The sequence below is a fragment of the Athene cunicularia genome, assembly GCF_003259725.1.
Source record: "Athene cunicularia isolate RWA chromosome 1 unlocalized genomic scaffold, athCun1 chr1_part1, whole genome shotgun sequence".
Taxonomy (NCBI): Eukaryota; Metazoa; Chordata; class Aves; order Strigiformes; family Strigidae; genus Athene; species Athene cunicularia.
In genome coordinates, this window is record NW_020799091.1 from 72,895,675 (window position 1) to 72,914,752 (window position 19,078).

At 39.8% G+C, this 19,078-nt stretch overlaps 1 protein-coding gene across 4 annotated transcripts; it reads left to right on the top strand.

Moving 5' to 3' along the window:
• Nucleotides 1–6: 6 nt before the first annotated feature.
• On the top strand, nt 7–10,360 carry AKAP17A (A-kinase anchoring protein 17A). Of its 4 annotated transcripts, none has more exons than XM_026854716.1 (5): nt 7–1,327; nt 3,369–3,517; nt 4,554–4,794; nt 6,238–7,141; nt 9,532–10,360. In XM_026854716.1, the coding sequence occupies exons 1-5, from the start codon at nt 566–568 to the stop codon at nt 9,552–9,554; spliced, it is 2,079 nt and encodes a 692-aa protein (XP_026710517.1). In that variant the 5' UTR covers nt 7–565; the 3' UTR covers nt 9,555–10,360. The 4 variants fall into 4 exon arrangements, with proteins under 4 accessions (XP_026710517.1, XP_026710528.1, XP_026710536.1 ...); XM_026854727.1 differs by having other exon boundaries at nt 9,535–10,360; XM_026854735.1 differs by lacking the exon at nt 9,532–10,360 and having other exon boundaries at nt 7–242; nt 585–1,327; nt 6,238–9,522.
• Nucleotides 10,361–19,078: the final 8,718 nt, after the last annotated feature.

Sequence of the window (19,078 nt, forward strand, 5' to 3'; positions counted from 1 at the left end):
CTCCCGGCGCTCCCCCGCCGTGTACAGCTGAGGCGGCTCAGCGCTGCTCGGAGGGAGGGCGGTGGGGCTTCAGGCTTTTCAGTAAAAGGGGCGTTTTTCTCTCATTGCAGACACCTTCCATGCCTTTCTGCTGGAGAACGTGGGATCCGCCTCGACGCTAGCCTGCTGGGGTTTACTGGTTGTTAAGTAGACTTCAGAACAGTGTGACATCGCTCCGCCAGGCCCTTCCTTCCTGAGAAAGGGTAGCTGATGCTTTGTGAGCCATCACATACCAACTTCATGTATTCCTAAGATTGTCATCAGCTTCTTGTTTTTTTTCTGAGGCCTTACTGAGGTTTAATAACTTATAGATTCTAGTTGTTATAAAGTAATTTAAGATGTTTGTACTACTCGGTTTTAACTGTCTAATTGACTCTTGTATTACGAGACATTGTTTTAAATTGGGAATGGTTAAATGGCCAAAGAATTAAATTACTTACGGATAAGGGCTATTTTATTTGACTACTGTTGGCCTGCAACTTAAACTTGCATCTTTTATTTTTTTATCCTATGCTTTTTCTGTGTTATGGCTGCTGCAACAATAGTTCATGATACATCAGAAGCAGTAGAGCTCTGTGCTCCCTGTGGGTTATACCTTAAACCTATTACAAAAATGACCATCAGTGTGGCACTTCCTCAGCTGAAACAACCGGGAAAATCCATTTCAAACTGGGAAGTGATGGAAAGATTGAAAGGGATGGTGCAGACTCATCAGTTTTCCACTCTGCGGATTTCTAAAAGCACAATGGATTTCATTCGGTTTGAAGGAGAGGTTGAAAACAAAAGTTTGGTTAAATCTTTTCTGGCTTGCCTTGATGGCAAAACAATAAAGCTGAGTGGCTTCTCTGACATTTTAAAAGTCCGTGCTGCGGAATATAAGATTGACTTTCCTACCAGACATGACTGGGACTCGTTTTTCCGTGATGCAAAAGATATGAATGAGACTTTGCCAGGAGAAAGGCCAGATACTATTCACTTAGAGGGCTTACCTTGTAAGTGGTTTGCAGCAAAGGACTCTGGTTCGGAAAAGCCAAGCGAAGAAGTCCTTATAAAAGTTTTCAAGAAATTTGGAGAGATACGTAATGTGGACATACCCATGCTGGACCCTTACAGAGAAGAAATGACTGGCAGAAATTTTCACACTTTCAGTTTTGGAGGCCATTTAAATTTTGAAGCTTATGTTCAGTATCGAGAGTACGCAGGTTTCATTAAAGCCATGAATGCCCTGCGAGGGATGAAGCTGATGTATAAAGGCGAAGATGGCAAAGCAGTGGCTTGCAATATAAAGGTGAGAAACTGAAGGCTTTTTTATGGGAACCTGTGTGAGAGACCAAGTACAACTAAATGTTATTTCCCCCGTGCTTAAAACTTACATCTGTATACTGTCGTGATGACAGCAGGTGACATTAACAGCAGTACTTTTATGGAACAGCCATAGTAGAATTTTTAAAGGAAAATGGTGGAAGAAAAAATGTGTTGTTAGACTATGTGAACAAAGTCACTGGGGTTTTGCTTTTTTTTTTTTTTTTTTATTTTAACAAGACCACTTTAGGAGTGAGAACTGCTTATAGAAGGACCGAGTATATGAACATGGCCTGTGTAAATAGTTTTTAGAAACTAATATTTATTTATAAATCTTGTCATTTCACTTAAAATTCTAATTTTGAACCAGTTCAGACATATTTCACCAGAAGGCTGACCTTGAAGTGTATTGTTCTCTCTTGTGTTCACTACAGATGGAAATTTAGGGGGAGAATTTCACAGCCTCAGTATCTGGTCCCTGCACTGATAATGAGGTCTACCAGACAAGTGTTGGAACTGTGCAATTCAATAACATGTGGCCTGTGCAGCCTGGAGAATAGACAGTTAATCATTCTTCACCTACAGAAAGGCCTCACAAAGATTTAAACGATAATGTTAATCTGTAGCACAGTTTCCTGTGAGTGCAGTACACTTAATTCATAATACTTACTTACTGAGTTTTCCAGATCTCTCTTTCTGTAACCTCATTGTCTTAGAAAATACAGCTATGATGGGAGAGGATAAGACAGTCTGTTCAGATGTAGTATCTATGAAAGCATGACCTGAAGAAAACTTGCTCTAATATCTTTGGAGGTGGTCTGTGCATTTACATAGCAGTTGAATGAAATGTCTGTGGGTATATTTCGGTATGTTCGATGGTCATTCATCAAATCAGAAAGTGTATTTCAGGAAGAATCTTGAGTATTCCTTTGTGTAATGTGGGAACATGCAAATATTTATTCAAATTGTAGTTTAGTCATTAGAAGTGAAATACTGTAATCCTTTATTTTCTTCTCAGTTTGTCAGTTGGAGCACAGAAACTGTTTCTACCTTGACCCTCAAGGTTTTCAAGGGGATGTGAAATTCAAACTGTCACATATATGGAGGGGATCAGGGTTCCCAAATTTAGTTTGGCAGTGCAAGTGGAAGCATGCCTTCCTGGCAGCTGCCTTGGGGAGTGATAGGAAAGAGAGAGGTCTGTGTTTGGACTGTGCTGTCAGGACAGACCTCTTTTATACAAGGTCACAACACCTTGTCTGTTTCTAGCTGTTTTTTTAGCCTGTTAGTGAAACATCATTTTACGTAGAGCCTGGGGTAATTAAACCACAGAATATGTGCTCCTTGTTCTTTGCCCCATCGTTCATGATGATAGACTTGTGGGAATGTAGTATAGACCCCTGCCTTTGTGTGCGCAGTCGATATCTAGGATGGGAGATTAGGACACCAGGGGTGTGATGTGATGTCTGCTGGTGTCCTGTTCCAGCATTCAGCTAGACATGGGCAAGGTGTGCTCATATGTCCTGGAAGCTGAGTGTTTTCCTGGGTCCCATTGCTCAGAACTGTGAACTGGGGTTTTTTTTCTGAATTTAAGGATCATAGTTTTAGACAGAAAGGAAGGCCTTTATTTAGGCCCATTTCTACCTAGTCCTGTACAGTCCCAAACAGCATACGTGAGTTGAATGTGTTCCATACATTTCTGTTCTGACAGATTGAAAACATCGGACAGCCAGGGCCTAAACCATGCTAGGGTTTACTTTTGGATATCACACAAAAGGTACACTGGTACCCGATTGTGCTGGTGTGCAGGGATTTAGTTCCCAGTTATCTGGTTATAGTACTCTGGTGCTTGCTCTGGGCACAAAGAGAAGTTTGCTTGGCTTTGGAAAGGGTTTTATATTTCTGATTGTACTTACACTGTAATTTGGATACCTTTATGCTAAATTAAAATGGTTGGGGATTGTGTGGGTTGCCCGGGATTTTTTTTCTTTTTGTCTACTTAAAACTGTTTTCAATTGTATCCTGTAAAGGTTTCTTTTGACTCTACAAAACACCTCAGTGATGCATCAATTAAGAAGCGTCAGCTTGAAAGGCAAAAGCTTCAAGAGCTTGAAAAACAGAGAGAAGAACAAAAGCGTAAAGAGAAGGAAGCTGAGGAAAAACAAAAAGAGGAAGAAAGGTATTTATCTTTTATTGCTCAATAGACAGACAGTATTTAAACACAAGCTTCCCTTCAAAGTTCTACTCCTGTAGCTAAAGCTAAGCACTTAAAACTGAGTGAGAATATTGGGGTGCTTTTGAGGAAATAGGGTTCAGGGATTATGAGATTTGGAGAAGTGTTGTACACTTTTTTTCTTGAACTGTAATTCCAAGAGCTGTGAATTTGCATGATGTGTAGTCATTCTCATGGAAAAATGTGCACTGTAAATGGAGAATAGAAAATAATGCACTAGTTCTACTACTAGTGACTTCAATATTATAAATCTAATTTTTTCTTAACATCAATATTTTTCTAGGAGAGGGATGGGATACAGGCATATCTTAATACTTGACACTTTAAGAAAACATATAAGTGTGCAGATGTCACAAGACAGCTGTTCAGTATATAAACACAAATGGATCAGATTGTTTCAGAGGCTGTATGGTGTCCATTTATTCCATTAAATTCTCATTGCTTAATGTTTAGATATTAAACAGTTTCTGAAACTCTAGGGTTATTGTCACCAGTGCTTGTGTTTGGTTCAAAATATTAAATCTACAAAATACTTTCCTAAAAATCATGCCATTAGACACCTGATCTCAGAAACCTTCAGCCATTTACATAAACTACCTTTTTGTCCTAATGACTGAAATAAAAAGCACCAACCCCTGCACACATTAATTGGCTTGGTAATTTTCTTCTCACTGTGACAATTCACTGCCCAGCTGCCTGATGCTTTGTTACTGTCCCTGGTGGAATTGGTTTAAAAAATGTTTGTTGTAGCTGTGGTTTATGTTGGATTCCAACTTGTATTTTAAGTATTGACAGTGATGATTGTTTGCTATCACAACTAGTGGTTAAAATGATCAGTGTTTTCTACTTCTGTTTTTCAGTAATCAACAAGACTTACTTAGAAACAAATTTACTCTAAAGTACAAAATACATTTTTATATACAGTGGAAGTCTAAAATTTTACCTGCCCTAGATAAGTTAAAAAATATTAATCTCTTTTTAGGAAGCAGAGGGAGCTTGAAGAATATGAGAGAGAGAGAAAAAGAGAAGAAAAGTTGCGCAAAAGGGAACAGAAACAGAAAGATCGTGAAGTTCGACGAAACAAAAAGCAACTTGAAAAGCTTCAAGCTGAAGAACAAAAAAAACTACAAGAGAAGATAAAGTTAGAAGAAAGGAAGCTCCTGTTAGCTCAAAGAAATCTTCAGTCCATTAGACTAATTGCAGAACTGCTAAGCAGGGCAAAGGTAACTTCAGTTTTTATTTCAGAAGCTAATGAATGAAAAACCCAGCAGAACAAAGCCTTTTACTGACTTGAGAGGGAGTGGGGAGTGCTGTTCATTAACCAGCAGATTTAATACCTCTCAAAATGTTATTTCTTAAACTAAAAATTCAAAAAAGTGCAATGAAACGGTAGTTCACCCTTGGTAAAAATATGCACATATTGGTAAATTGAGGAGTGAACTTGAACCTGTAGTCCTGAATAGCACTTTTTCACTTGTAAACTAATTGGCAGACTTGCTCTTAAGTCCAGTAGAAGAATGTGTAAGCATGATAATGTGAACTAAACACAGAGGATAAGATGCTAAGACTCCTTATTTCTAATTCCAGTTTTGGTGCTGTTTTCCATCTGTCTTTCAGCAGTTCTGTTAACTATTATTTGCAGTTTCAGAGAATGAGCTTTCACTGTTTGATGTTTGAAAATGTGCAGAATGATTTTTCTGTAGAAAAAGCACTGTCAGCTAAGGTTTCAAATGTTAGATCCTGTCTCTCTAAGAGTATTGTTATTTTTCATTGAAACTGGGTGTCATTTGCTTAAGACTTACATAAAGCCATGTTCAGGTGTAATGTATGTTAAGTATTTTATGTAGAAATGAAAAACTGTGTGGCAAAGCACAGTTTTCCTTTTTTTCCTCAGGAGTGTTTTTGAACCCATACAGTGCTATGTGGTCAGTTATATGCTAGGAGAAGGCAGTAATACTTCTTGTAGGCTTTGTGACTTTGAAGCTGTGAAATGGAAGAGTTCTCTGATAAAATAGACCAGTGTGTGTGTTTCAGTCTGAGTTTTGAAGACCACACTAAACTGTTAGTCCTGGTCAGAATAAAAGAGTTTAAACCGTCTTTTTCAGTATCATGAGTTTCTAAAGTGGTTGACAAGATGAGAATAACTTTCCACATAATATGTGTGCATTTAATTATTTGCTGGTTTTATGGACTCATTGTAAAGTCATCTATGAACCACAGATTGCAATTTAAGAGAAATGCACATTTTACATTTGACTGAAATCTTCAAGTACTGACCCTGATAAATGTAGTTTAATACTTTAAATTTCACATGTGTTTTAGCTTGTGTGTTACACTCATCATATTAAGGAGCCATAAAGACCAGGCTTTGGTTTTGCCTTGTGAAACAGCTAGGAGAAATTAACACTCAAAAGAGTCTGTGAGCTAATGCTAATGTTTCACCTTAGATCAGCTGTGTGTTAGTGGGTTTTATTCGGTTAGTTGGGTTTGGATTTTTTTGCTTTAAGAGGGAAACAACAATTTTACTTTGGGATGGTTAAGTTCTGTTTGTTATATTTTATTCTATTGCCATATTGCTGATTTTGTGTTATGGTATAACTTGGAAGCATGAGCAGGTCTATAAATATTTGTTATTTACTCTGAACTGCCCTTTGACTATCTTTCAGACAGTAAAGCTTTTGGAGCAAGAACATAATGAAGAAAAGATTCGTCTTCAGCAGCTAGAGGAGAGACGAAAACTTCAGGAGGCTGAGCTCAAACGTGTGGAGGAGGAAAAAGAGAGAGCACTGGGGTTGCAGAGGAAGGAAAAGGAACTGAGAGAGAAACTGCTGAACAATCTTCTGAGCAAGAAAATGGATGCAGTTAATCAAAACAAAGAAGAAACTGAAGCATCTCAGTCTGTCATGCTGAAAACCCCGAGTAGTATTCCACACACTGTGTCATCCAGCTGCATCACGTCTACCTCAGGGCAGGCTGTTACAAGCAAACTGGCTCCTGGCTCTCAAAGAGAAGTAGCATCCCCTGAGAATGTACACACTCAATGCAAGTACTTGAATGGCAACATTCATGACAAAGTTCATGTCAAAGAAGCTCAGAAACTTAATACCACAAACTCTGAGAGGTGTTCTGAGAAAAGAAGTTCAGGGGTACTTTCATGTGCTCCTGCCAATAACCAGCAGCAGAAGAGCCTCTCTAGCTATGACCAGAATACCTGCAGGAAGGACTCACACTGTGAGCAGGGCAAACGCAGCACAGAGTCAAGGAGAAGAAAGAGCCGTTCATGTAGCAGCATAAACACTGATGAGAGTAAGGGTAAACAAGAGAGGAGCAGACACAGAAGAGATGCGAGTTATCAGGATGAAAAACGGACGAAAGAAAGGAGGTATTATAGACACTCTAGCAGAAGTTACAGTCCTCGACGAAGCCATAGTCCTCGTCGAAGAAATGTAAGCCCCAGACGTTCGCACTACAGAAGAACTCGCAGTAGCGAACGTAAACGAGACAGAAGAGAAAGAAGTCAGAGTCGCAGAAGTGTGAGCAGGAGACGAAGGCACCGGAGGAGATCACTGAGTAAGCAAAGGAGTACTTGGAGTGGGTAGTGGAGGCCTTGGCTCCTTGGAAAAGCTGTGGTTGGACAAAAGGGCCAGAAAGTTGTAAACGAGACCTCATCGGTGTGACTGCTATAGAAAACACATTTGTTTCAACCAATGCTTAATGTGTACCTAGTCCCTCAAATCAAGAAAATAGATGCCTGATTTTTGATGTTCCTTCGTGCTTTGTTGTCTCTTTCTAGGTATCTACTGCAATGTAGGTATAACCACCTGTGCTCGTGCTCGAGTTCCTACAGTGCTAAAAGCCAACCTGTTTTCTTGATTTTCAGTTTTCTAAACCCTAATTTTAGTTTATTTAGTATTTATCTGTATCACCTAATTTGGCTTGAGAAGTACGTGTGTGCCAGTTACAGGAGCTCCAGACTTGACAAGCTAAGCTGTTACATACAGATTTGATTTAAAATGCTTTCTGGTGCATTCAACGAAATCACATTTAACAAAGTAGAGTTTTTGCTGACTGAGATGCATAGCAGGACTTTCATATAGTTCTTAAAACTGACTATAAAGATATGCAGGATATCCTTTAAACTGCTGATTCCTTCATATGTCTGTATGGTGCCAAGCTTTGTGGCCCAAATTATTCTGGCATGTAATGCCATTTGTATAATAATACTTTCCATGTAAGAGAGGCACACTGATGTAGGAAGTAAGAAACAGTGGTAAAATGGTTGAAAAGTTGTTCTATTATTTTGTTGACATATATGGCTTTGTAATTACTTCAGGTGGCACAGAGCCACTTGAAGCATTTTTTCAGGTACATACAGAGCTAGCCATTGTCTTTTGAAAAAGGGGCCTTCTTGCTAAATTATTTTTACTTGTGGTGTTGGAAAGTAAGGCTGCAGTGTCTCTTGTTAAATCTATTTACAAATACCTTTGCTTCTAAAATGCAGCTCAGGAATATTAAAAGCTATAATATTACAGTGAAAGAGTTTATTTTGTCTTTTTATGGTAAAATTAAAAAGAAAACTTTCCAGTGAACTGAAGTTGCTGTTTTCATATGTTAGTATATTAAAATCTGAAGAGTGTTGTATGACAACCCATTTGTTGAAAAAAGCAGTCAACACATTTGAATAATGAAGATCAGCCACACTTCTTGATGGTCCTGTTATGTACAGCAATGTCAACTGCCAATTCAATGGGACATGTGCTCTTTATCTACAGCCTTCAGATGACATTTTTCTCACACTGATGCATCAAATCAAAGTGCATCCCTTTCTTGCAGTGCTTGAGGAGCACACTGGTGCTGTAGCTCAGCTGGATGCCTGGCTGGCTGAGTTTGACTGCATTGCTTCCAGTGAATCCATGTAGGGTTTGCTTCTTACTAGACCATGTTGCTGAAATCTTTGTAGTTACTAGCTATGGAAGGAAAAGGTAGACATACTTGTATTTTCCTGGCAATTCGTGTTTTTAAAGATCTCCAGTTAATTCTGTTACTTCTCAACTTTTTGTGACTTCTCTTGTGATGAGTTTCACTGCTGTCTTGAGGGCTAAGAACTAGACTAATCATCTCAACATCACCGGTCTTTTAAATTCTGAGCAGTCGCTTTCCGTGGAGAGTTCATTTTTCTGCTATTGTTGTTAAAGTATTAAAAGCCTATCTACCTGAAGATAAGTTCATCTTCAGTAATGATTTAGCTAAAATCCAATATGATGTTGGTTGCAAGTATTTTGATAAGGCTGGTGGGATGCCTGTTTGTAAATGCATGCAATTCTGCTTAGCCTGCTCTTAAATACTGACAGTCAGTGACAGACTGTTGTCACTATTGTGTGACAAGTTTAACTGTGGCTGTCGGCACCAGTGTCTCTGAGCTCAGGATTAGATTCTTACTAGTATTTCTGCAGCATATTTCTACTGTGGATTTCCACTGGGATTGATGTGTTGGGTGAGGGTCTTGATGTATTATGTAAGTAATTGGGGAGATGCTAGTTTATAATGTTACTTTCTGGAAGTCATCAAGCTATGAATGGAGTGTCATTGCCAAGAGTGGAAGCAGTTAAAGCAACGGCAGTCACCAAAAAGTGTTGGAGTCATACTAGAAGAATCCAACAGATACTGTTAGTTGATATAAGAAAGGACTGTGCTGGATAGGTTTTTTTGCTCCAGAGAAGGTGCCAAGAGCAGGTTTTGTATCTCACCCTGAAATGATTAAATTCCGTAAGCTCCCCTGATATTTAGGGCAATTTCTGAGGCTGGGGAAGATAATTGTGGAAAGAATGTTCAGCTGTCAGGCTTTCATAATCATTCAGCTTAACCATATCTAGCATTGGCTTCATACAGTGTCCAAAAAGTGCAGTAATGTAAAGTAACTCAGTTGTTTATAGTGCTCGTATTATTTCTTATTTTCACAGCAGCTATAGGAAGAAAAGCCTGAATGTGCTTTGATGCTACTTGCAAACGCTTACTTGCCAAAATGCAGAGGGAATGTGGAAGAAGTCTGCTTTCGGTCAGCCAGCTGAACCCAGTCAAAATGTCTGAAAACTCCTAGTACCTAAAATTGCCCAGTAATTGCTCAGTTCAGAGTTTTATCTAGTCTGACACTTAGCAATATTGTTGCTTCGGGTATGTTTTGTATCAGAGCTCTCCCAAAATCTTTCCAGTGCTGAATGCTCTGAAATGGATTTTGTGTCATGTATCCTTGTACTGGGTCTGACTGATAGAGTTAACTTTCTTCATAGCTGCTGGTATGGTGCTGTGTTCAGATTCGTGACAAGCAGTGTTGATAGCACACTGGTGCTTCACCTATTGCAGAGCAGTCCTTGCATGCTGTCAAGGCCTTCTCCATTTCTCATTTTGTGCACAGCCCTCGAATAGGTAGGCTGAGGTTGGAAGGGGACACAGCTAGGACAGCTGACCCCAACTGACTTGCGGGTATATCCTGTGCCATGTAACATCATGCTCAACAATAAAAATGGGAGCTTTTCTCTTACCAAGGTAGCCATTGCTCCAAGACTGGCTGGACAGGCATCAGTTTACTTGTGATCTTCATTAATGATAGACTTCAAACTCCAAGGAAACTCAAAAAGAGTTGAAACTGTAACCTTTTAATAAGGTCACAAATATAAATTATGCTATATCCAGTATAATTTATCCAGGTTTTCATTATGGCTGGGGTACGTGCTTGTACTGCAAAAACCTTGCTGATACAGTATCTTAAATAATATAATTTTTGATAGTAAACAATTGCTCTTTGTTCTTCATTGATTGTATGTACATTTCTACCAAGTATCTTCTAGGGGTCTTAAGTGTTTCAAATTAAAGAACCTAGGATAGCAGCAGGCTTTTTAATGGTTTCTAGAAGCCGAAGTACTGAAGTTACTGATATTTTTCTCTACTCTGGAAGAATGTTGTGATGCTATTTAAATCTTAGCCAATTGCTTGGATTTGAAAGACTGATTTTCAGGAGCTATCTAAAAGCAGATAAAATTAGTTGGTCTTTTTTTCTTATATTTCAGTGTATGTCTGTTGAATAACGAGTTCATATGAAAAGATAAGTATTTAATGTCTATCCTTTTAGGTGCTTTAATGTTCTTTTGAAATGGACTTCAAATTCTGGTCAACAAACTTTGGCAGAATTAATGAAGGACTTCCAATAATCCACACTACTGTTATTTAATTATTAAATATGCAATGCTTAAATCACAGTGCAGTCACAGGCTCTGATATAAGTGATAAAGAAACTGAAGAGTATAGGATTTAACAACTAATAATTATCAAAGACATACCGAAGTAATAAATATTTCTGAAACATTGACTTTGTTGATAAGGTTGAGTATGGGATAAAGTCTGACTTAGCTACTATGCTGCCTCTACTTTCAGACCCTTGGCTGCTAAAATCTAATCCATTGAGAATGTCTGCAAAGATACCTGCCTATTTACTGCTGAAACTGATCAGCGAGGATTAAGTACCAGTAGTAACTTGACTCTCTTTGTCTAGGCTTGTCATGAGTTGCATGTTACTTATGTCCCATTGAATCAAAGTTACATATCTTATTCCGTTTGTCTGTCAATATTCAGGGTTTAGTTTGGTTTTGGTGGCTTTGTTCCCCTGGATTGTAAGCAGAAATATGGATTTATTCCCTGTTTTTATCAGAACGTCAAGGATCTGGGTGAGTGAGACTATAAGTCTTTGTTTCTTCTCCATTAGACTACCATTTGAAGTATTGGAGCCTGGATGTCAGCTTTCATCTTGACTGAACTCACGGCAGCCTCAGTCATTCCTCCAGAAGTGTTAAGCTTATCCCATTAATTTGACTTCATTTTTTTTGTCCTGCTTTTAAACTCTGGAGGTCTTCATATGCTATTGCAAAGTCAAGAGCTCAGATAGTTCCCAACTTCCTGCTCTGTGTCAGGCAGTCTTGCCTGTCAATTTTAAGCTTAGTTTAACATCAGTCTTTGTTGCTGGGAAAAGCTCAGATTTAATCTTTATTGGTATGGGGTTTTTTCTTTCAGTAGTGGAAAAATTTCCTCAGTGAGCAGGACTGGTGTAGTATAAATATGGGGTGTGAATCCCATTAAGCCATGGATTGGGAAACTCCACAGTACAGCACTGTGTTCATGCCTACTGGTAGGTCTTTGCAGCAGTGTAAGACCTCTGAGCCCTATTCCACTTACTGAGTCCCAAGAAATGCCCAGGGTTTCTTCCGATGTTCTGCCTCTGTTCTTGAGTCTTAAGTCACACAATGAGATGGGAGAGTTTTTGCAGTTGTGAGGATGCACCTTTCTTCTTGCAGCTCCAGGAGAGATTTCACATCTGTTACCACAGAACAGTGTCTCCCTTTTATCCTCCTAGAGGTGCCGGGAGGATAGGATCGAGCCAGTGGTAGCTGACCTTGCTTTTGAGGATCTGTAGGGTTCAGAAGTGTATTAATCATCTAATGATACAAAGCAGTGTGTGACCTCTTTCCATTTGAGGATGAGGACACTGCTCATCACAGACCGCTTGCAGCAATATCTGAGCTGAGGCAGGTGGGAAGGTTGTGGACCAAAGCTCCCAAGCCTGCCTGTGCTATGCAGGAGTGGTTTTCCCGCAGCCCTTCTTAAGTAAAGAAGAACATGAGCCTCGAAAGGGTAAGAAATCCAAGTTCCTGTTGCTATGGTCAGTGTTACCACATAGTCCTGTTCTGATCCTTAAAGAAGAATGTCTCCTCTTTCTATCTGAGGGCTGATAAGTCTCTGTGCTTACCAGCCTTTCAGCCTGCAATTTTCTTATCTCCTGGCCTCAGCCTACACTAGGTACTCAGGAAGCAGCTTAATCAACAGAAACTACAGCATCTCCACAAGGGCAAGGCCAAGCCCTTCAATAAGATTGTTTTGGTGCTTTCCATCTGCTTACTGTCTGCTGTGGTAAAGTAATTTTGATAATGTATGAGTCAGATTGCTCGAAATAATTGATATTAATAAGAAGTGGATACCAAAGCTGTGACCGTACCCATGTTTTTTTCCAGTTGATTCTACCTTTGTAATCTATTCAATGACCTAGAACGAGGGCATATGCGTGATTAGGTATGCATATAAAAAGCATTTGATACATTGCCTGAAACATCATCTTGAAAGCTGCTAGAGAAAATGGGAATTTTTACAGTGGCTCCCAAAATAGTGAGCGCAGGACTGTACCAGGGACCGCAAGACTATAAATGCAGACCAATGAGAGCTGATCACTGATCAGTGCTACCTGGACATCGCACCAGTGTCAGCTTTAGGGCAGTTCTTGAACATGTATAGGATTGTGTAACAGAGTATCGTGGCAGCTCATGTTTGATAGCAGAAGTGGAGATGTTAGATTCTATATGAGACAGCAATTAAACCAACTAGTTTGGCAGATGCCCTAATTCCTAAATGGGTGAGCAAAGTAGAACACAGATGTCTTGTATTGCTATGCAAGTTAAGGGTTTTTTTAATCATAGTTGAGAGGAAAATATATATATTGCCTGTCTTTTGATCTGGTATCCTGACTTTAAGATTGGGATACAACACTCATCTCATTAAGCTTATGTTGCATTCTGTTGATCTGGCCCTTCCCCAGCCTAATGAACGTGTTATTTACGGGATGTTTCTTTTACTGCCTCACAATAAATTTGCAGAGTTGTCTCTAGTGTTTATATAAAGCAGTGATCTAGTTGCAGTTGATCTTTCAGAACTGGGTGTGCAGAATGAATCACTCTACTGTCTTACATTCCTACATCTGTAAGTATTGTTAATAGGAAGTGTACCTCTTTTTTTTTATTATTATTATTTAATCTGATACCAGGCTCTTGAAAAACTACCATCCTTTCTTCTTTAATCACAGCACAGAAAAAAAAAAAAAAAAAAAAAAAAAAAAAAAAAAAAAATCACAGCTTAGCTCAAACAAATGTCTTGCCATAGTAGTAGGTTATAAAACTTTTGAAGGGCTAAGGCTGTTTGGAATTGTTTTCTAATTGATAACTACTCTAGTCACACATGCACTGTGGCACCTCTACCTGCTCTGGATGGGATGCCCAGGAGTACTGTCCTTGAAACTGGACTATTTGTAGGACAACATGAAGATATACTGGAGTGGTAGCACCACAGTCACTCCCAGATACCAGTCTCAACCTGTGAACAGTGTCTTGAACCAGAACTGATCTCCCTCAACAGGTCTTCCCTGTAATTCTGCATATGACCCCAGACACGTGTCTGTAAGTTATATGAGTAATTGCTTAGTGGTGTCTTACTTTCTACCATAACTGGAAAAGGAAAGGGGTGGCACAGTCTTTCTTGTCTGCTCACTATACCTGGCATAGCTTGCCTTGGTTTAGCCCCAGCTGGTAACTAAGAACCACCCAGCTGCTTCACTCACACCCTCTGTGTGGGGTGGGGGAGAAAATTGGAAGGGTAGAAGTGAGAAAATTCATAGGTTGAGATAGACAGGTAAAGCAAAAGCTGTGCACACAAACAAAGCAAAGCAAGGAGTTCATTCACCACTCCCCATCTGCAGGCAGGTGTTCAGCTACCTGCAGGAATGCAGGGCTCCACCACGTGTAACAGTGACTTGAGAAGACAAATGCCATCACTCCAAATGTCCCCCTTCCTTCTTCTCAGAACTTTATATGCTGAGCATGATGTCATGGTGTAGAATATCCTTTGGTCAGTTGGGGTCAGCTGTCCTGGCTGTGTCTCCTCCCAAATTCTTGTGCACTTGCATCCTTCTTTGCTGGGGTGGTGTGAGAAGCAGAAAAGGCCTTGACTGTGTAAGCCCTGCTCAGCAATAGGTAAAAAACATCCCTGTATTGTTGACACTGTTTCCAGCACAAATCCAAAACACAGCCCCATACAAGCTACTATGAAGAAAATTAACTATCTGAGCCAAAATCAGCACATTTTCAAACAGCACAATGCTGTGAAAAAAATTTGAGGTGAGCCACCAGATAAAAAGGCTTTAGGGGTCATGCCAAGTCATGGGAATGCTTCTTTCTGAAGCTCTTTTTGAAGAAATGGAAGAGAGGACTATCAGATTAGCAAGTGTAAAAGTGGCCTTTTCAAGGCAGTTCTGTGTCCACTGATTGCCTTTGTGATGCTTGACAGAGCACAAGTAATTTCTGATGTGAGAGTCTGCCTCAGCTGCTGTCCATCTTGGTTTTCTTTTTGAATCTCTCTCTCTCTTTTCTGTGTCTCCCATTTTTAGCTAGTGAGCCTGTCTGTCCCCAGGGATATTATGTCTCTTATCTGCTGGGACCTTCCTCTGACAGAGATCTCAATGACTATTTGGTTGAATTATTTGTTGAGAGATTATTTTCAGGCCAGAAAGTTAAATAAACACTGGATTGTTTGTGGTGGCCTTCAAAAGATGTTCTCAGTCAGAGCTTTTACAGTCAGGAAGACTGAGGAGAAGGGAAGGTTTGTTTAGAGAATGAGCTGGGTATACAGAATTTTCTGCCCACTCCAAATGTCTGTCAATAGTATATGTGATGTAAACAGGAAAAAATAATATTAGTTGATGTCAAAAACTGACAGAAGCAATAGTCATGTTACTAGGGAAATGCACCTATCATAAAACATGAGAATTAAGTTGTACAGGAGAAAATGAACATTTTTATTAAAACTGAATGTTCTGTCTCAAAGAAAAAGTATGATACTGATTATCTTGGTTTTTCAGGATTCTTAGAAAAAAAGAAGGGTACAAACTGTATTATCTTAGTGCTTTTCCAGGCCATCTGATATAAGATGGGCATACTTAGAGGCTTAATAATGATAGCGAGGCACAGTTGTTTTCATACTGGCATTACTGACACTCATCTTCATAGTCATGTCCCTGAGATTTGTACTTAATTGCTTATAAGAAAGGTTGCATGTGTGAAAATAGGGTCATCTGCCTTTCGTCACTGGTACACATTAATTTTACTAATACTGCTATGTTCATAGATAATTTCTTACTTTCAAATGTTACACAAAAATGACAATTATTTTTTTATGTAGTACATGTCTGTAGTGAGTCATTTAGGCAAAGAAAATTAACCACCAAAATAGAAACATGGAGGTAGAGTAACAGCTTTAGCCTTCCTGTGGTCTAAGTACTATGACAAAACCCTGATGGGGTTTTCAGAGAGAGCAAGCCATTGCAATTTCATCTTCATGAATGCATTTGTAGCTTAAAAGAGCTTAGACTTTAAGCCTCACTAACAATTTACTTGGAAACAGCAGCGCACTGTGTGTGGCTTTGCATTAATCTGGTGTGGGTTATCTGCACCCTCCTCCTCTATGTCTTGCTACTCATAGTAATCCCATTAGACGATTACATCTGGTGTCCTCAACAGACAGATTTAGTCCTAATTGAAAAAGTACTTCAAGTGGGTTTAATTAACTGTGTGGCCATTTTATTACCAGAGCCTCTTGTACCCTATAACTTTGCCTTAAGAAAATTTATGACCCATTAGGACATACTAGTCTACAGTTGTGCACATAACCGTTATTTAGTCAAAACTACAAGAATCAAGGGTTGAGCATTTTTGTACTGATGAATCTTTAATGCAGCTGTGCTAAATGTCACTGTAATATCTGATTACCAATCTGTGGCTGAGTCATTTGAGGAAAGTAAGTGTGTAAGTTGGTGAACAGCAGCTAGCTCTTCACAGGGTTGTTTTGTTTAGTTCAACAGAAGTATATATGCCAGTATGGCAAGAATTTCCTCCCCATGTGGTTGATTGCCTGGATCTGAATTACTGTCATGATCCTGGGAATGAGAAATCTTTATGCTTGTGCAAAATTGCAATGGTTTGTTTCTCAGTAGCAGGCGTGCAGAATTGGCCTTTAGCAGAGACATGTTTTTATTTTCCTACACCTTTCTCATCTTTTGACTAAAAATATTTATCCTTGGCTACTAATATTTATCTATGTACAATTTATTTCTCTCTTTTAATTAGAGGAGAGAAAAAGCTATTGAGGGAGAGAAGCTGACCTGGTTATCTGTGTGGATGGAAGCTCAGTGAGAAGTTTTTTAACTTTCTTTTCCCATAGAAATGTCTTTAGAATGGATGTGAGGAGCTGGAAAAACTGTAGTGTGGTCAGTGGGAGTGGGACTAGATTTGTGCAAATGAATGAACTCTGCAGACTCTCACTTAGCGCGTGTGCAGACAGAAGTTCCTAAATAGAAACTGAGCTGGTGCGCTCTCCTTGAGGTGAGGATAGCAGGGGAAGATGACCATTATGAACGTAGCTGTGTTCTTGAAACCTGTTATACAGGCTTTTCCTTTGGAGAAACGGTGTCTTGCTAAATGCAAGCTGCGCAGATTCAAAGGCACTCTGTCTGAGAGGTGTGTTGTGATCTCCAGCCTACACAGTACAAAATAAACAGAATATTAGTGTCTAACCTGCCCTGTACAGTGAAATCTAGTGCACTAACAAGACTATAGCACTATATTTACAGGCTATGTTAGCCAGGATGAGGAGGTCTAAGTGTTTCTACAGTTTGGTGTTTGCTATAACTTTTGTATGTTCAGATCTACAGTTCTGGTAACTCAGGAGACCCCATGGTGGTAGAACCTGGGGAACAGGTACTATTTCTGAGTTGTTTATGGAGGGGAAAAAAGGCTGATAACTGTCACATATACTCAGCTAACTTTAATAACTGACTCTTAAAGTAGGTTGCTATTTCACTACTGGCTAAAAGTAATACAACATCTTTTGGTTGAAATGCAAGGTTCTGAACAGAAAAAACAGATTCACTGAAGGATTATACAGTGAAACCTTTCAGCTGAGAAAGTTTCAATGCATCAACAAAATGATCAGAGGGGACGTGTGGAAAACTTTATACTGGTCTGTTTCTTCTAAAATGAGGCAGAAGTAACAGAACTAACCTTCAGCAGCAGCATACAAATACAACTCTACTTCCTATGAAAATAAGAGAACATTAAAATGTTGGCTTGGGACAGAATTGTAAAATGCAGTCTTTAAACATACACCATTCTACTGCACACAAAACGTTGACCTGTATGTTATTCACTGTATTGCTCAAGTTTTTCCATTAACTTGATAGCTGAAGCATGGAGAAAGCTGCCACTGAAAAAGTGTTACTTTGTAACAGTTTGCCATCGCTGTATTACCTAAGTCAGGCCTGAAGGGTCACTAAATGTGTGATATAAAAACTGAGAGTCTTTCCTTGATGGAAAGGATCTTTTCTGTCCTGAGAGCACCTACCCAAAAGGCAAGATGGGCAAGATGTGAGGCATTTACAAGCTGGAGGAACAGACAGTGGGGCAGAGACATTTCAGGAAAGTAATCGGGGGGTTTTAATTTTCTGATGAAAGACCTATGAGGTATGTTGTGCGTGAAGTTGAAATTTATGCCACATCTGGCACTTGGTAGTCATTTCATTGTTTCCTCCCAAGGACTTTCTGCATGCCCCTGGTTAGTTTCGCAGAGAAGGGGAGGAAGACTGTGGCAACCAGCTGGAAAATGTAGTGTTTTGTCATCTCTCAGCACCCTGCTCTGCCAGAATATGGTAAAGCACAAGTAGAACACCCCTGCTGTGGTGCTACCAGCAGACATTTCTTTCTAAGCCAGTATGTGGGGAGACCTACAAAATACAGAAAAGGAACAAGAGTAGATTTAATTCCTTGTAGACTTCACCTGAGTGACCATTGTCAGAGCAAACCAGTCACTGCAATAAAGCAGCACAACAAAGAGGTTCTTACAGCTTCTCTTTCGACTGGTTGCTTCTGCTCTTAGGGATGGGGTGTATGCTGCTGCCAGCCCCAGGGTCACCTGGACCTGTGCCCATCACAGCAAGTTTCAGCTCACCTCTGGCTATGCCCCTGTGTTTCTTTGATCCTTTCTGTGGGCACAGCTTGCAAACCAAACCAGGAAGCACAGCCAGGTTTTTCACACCTGGGTGGAAATTACTGCAGGCACAGACTGTGGCCAGATGCTTTATTTTCCTTCAGCTCCTTTTATGGACTCTGCTCTCAGATTGCTTCCTCAGCAGCTCTTGCCTGCTATGTAGTAGTTATGCCTGTCATTTTCATTGTGTGGGTAAGGTCGGAGGTCCTGGGTGCATGACCCAGACCCTGAAGCTGAACAAGTCTCAGCAAGAAGGCAAGTGCTGTGCATATGCTTGAGTGAGGAGTCAGTGGAATTAGGGCCAAGGGAGATGTCAGGCTTGGCCAGGAGTATGCTGTGACCGCTTTGAGCTGAGCTGATATTTCTTCACTCTTAAACCCCTGGAAATGTCCACGTTTCACTTGAAGAATTGTGTTGCCAAGTTGTGTTTCCTCTGGGGCCACATCATTGAGCTGACTGACATATGTAAGGATTTCTATTCTTGGGAAGGCTTTTAGCATCAAAAAGCCAGCCCGGTGGAGCAGTGTTTCTTTTGAACAGCTGAACCTGGTAGAAAGACCCACTGAAGCCAAATAACTTAGCTAACACATTTTGTAACCAGTG

Bases quoted from the DNA above. Each gene is read 5' to 3' on its own strand.
- AKAP17A (XM_026854707.1), top strand. From the start codon at position 566: ATGGCTGCTGCAACAATAGTTCATGATACATCAGAAGCAGTAGAGCTC. The intron at 3,518-4,553 runs GTATTTATCTTT...ATCTCTTTTTAG, and splicing joins AAACAAAAAGAGGAAGAAAG to GAAGCAGAGGGAGCTTGAAG. The intron at 4,795-6,237 runs GTAACTTCAGTT...ACTATCTTTCAG, and splicing joins AACTGCTAAGCAGGGCAAAG to ACAGTAAAGCTTTTGGAGCA.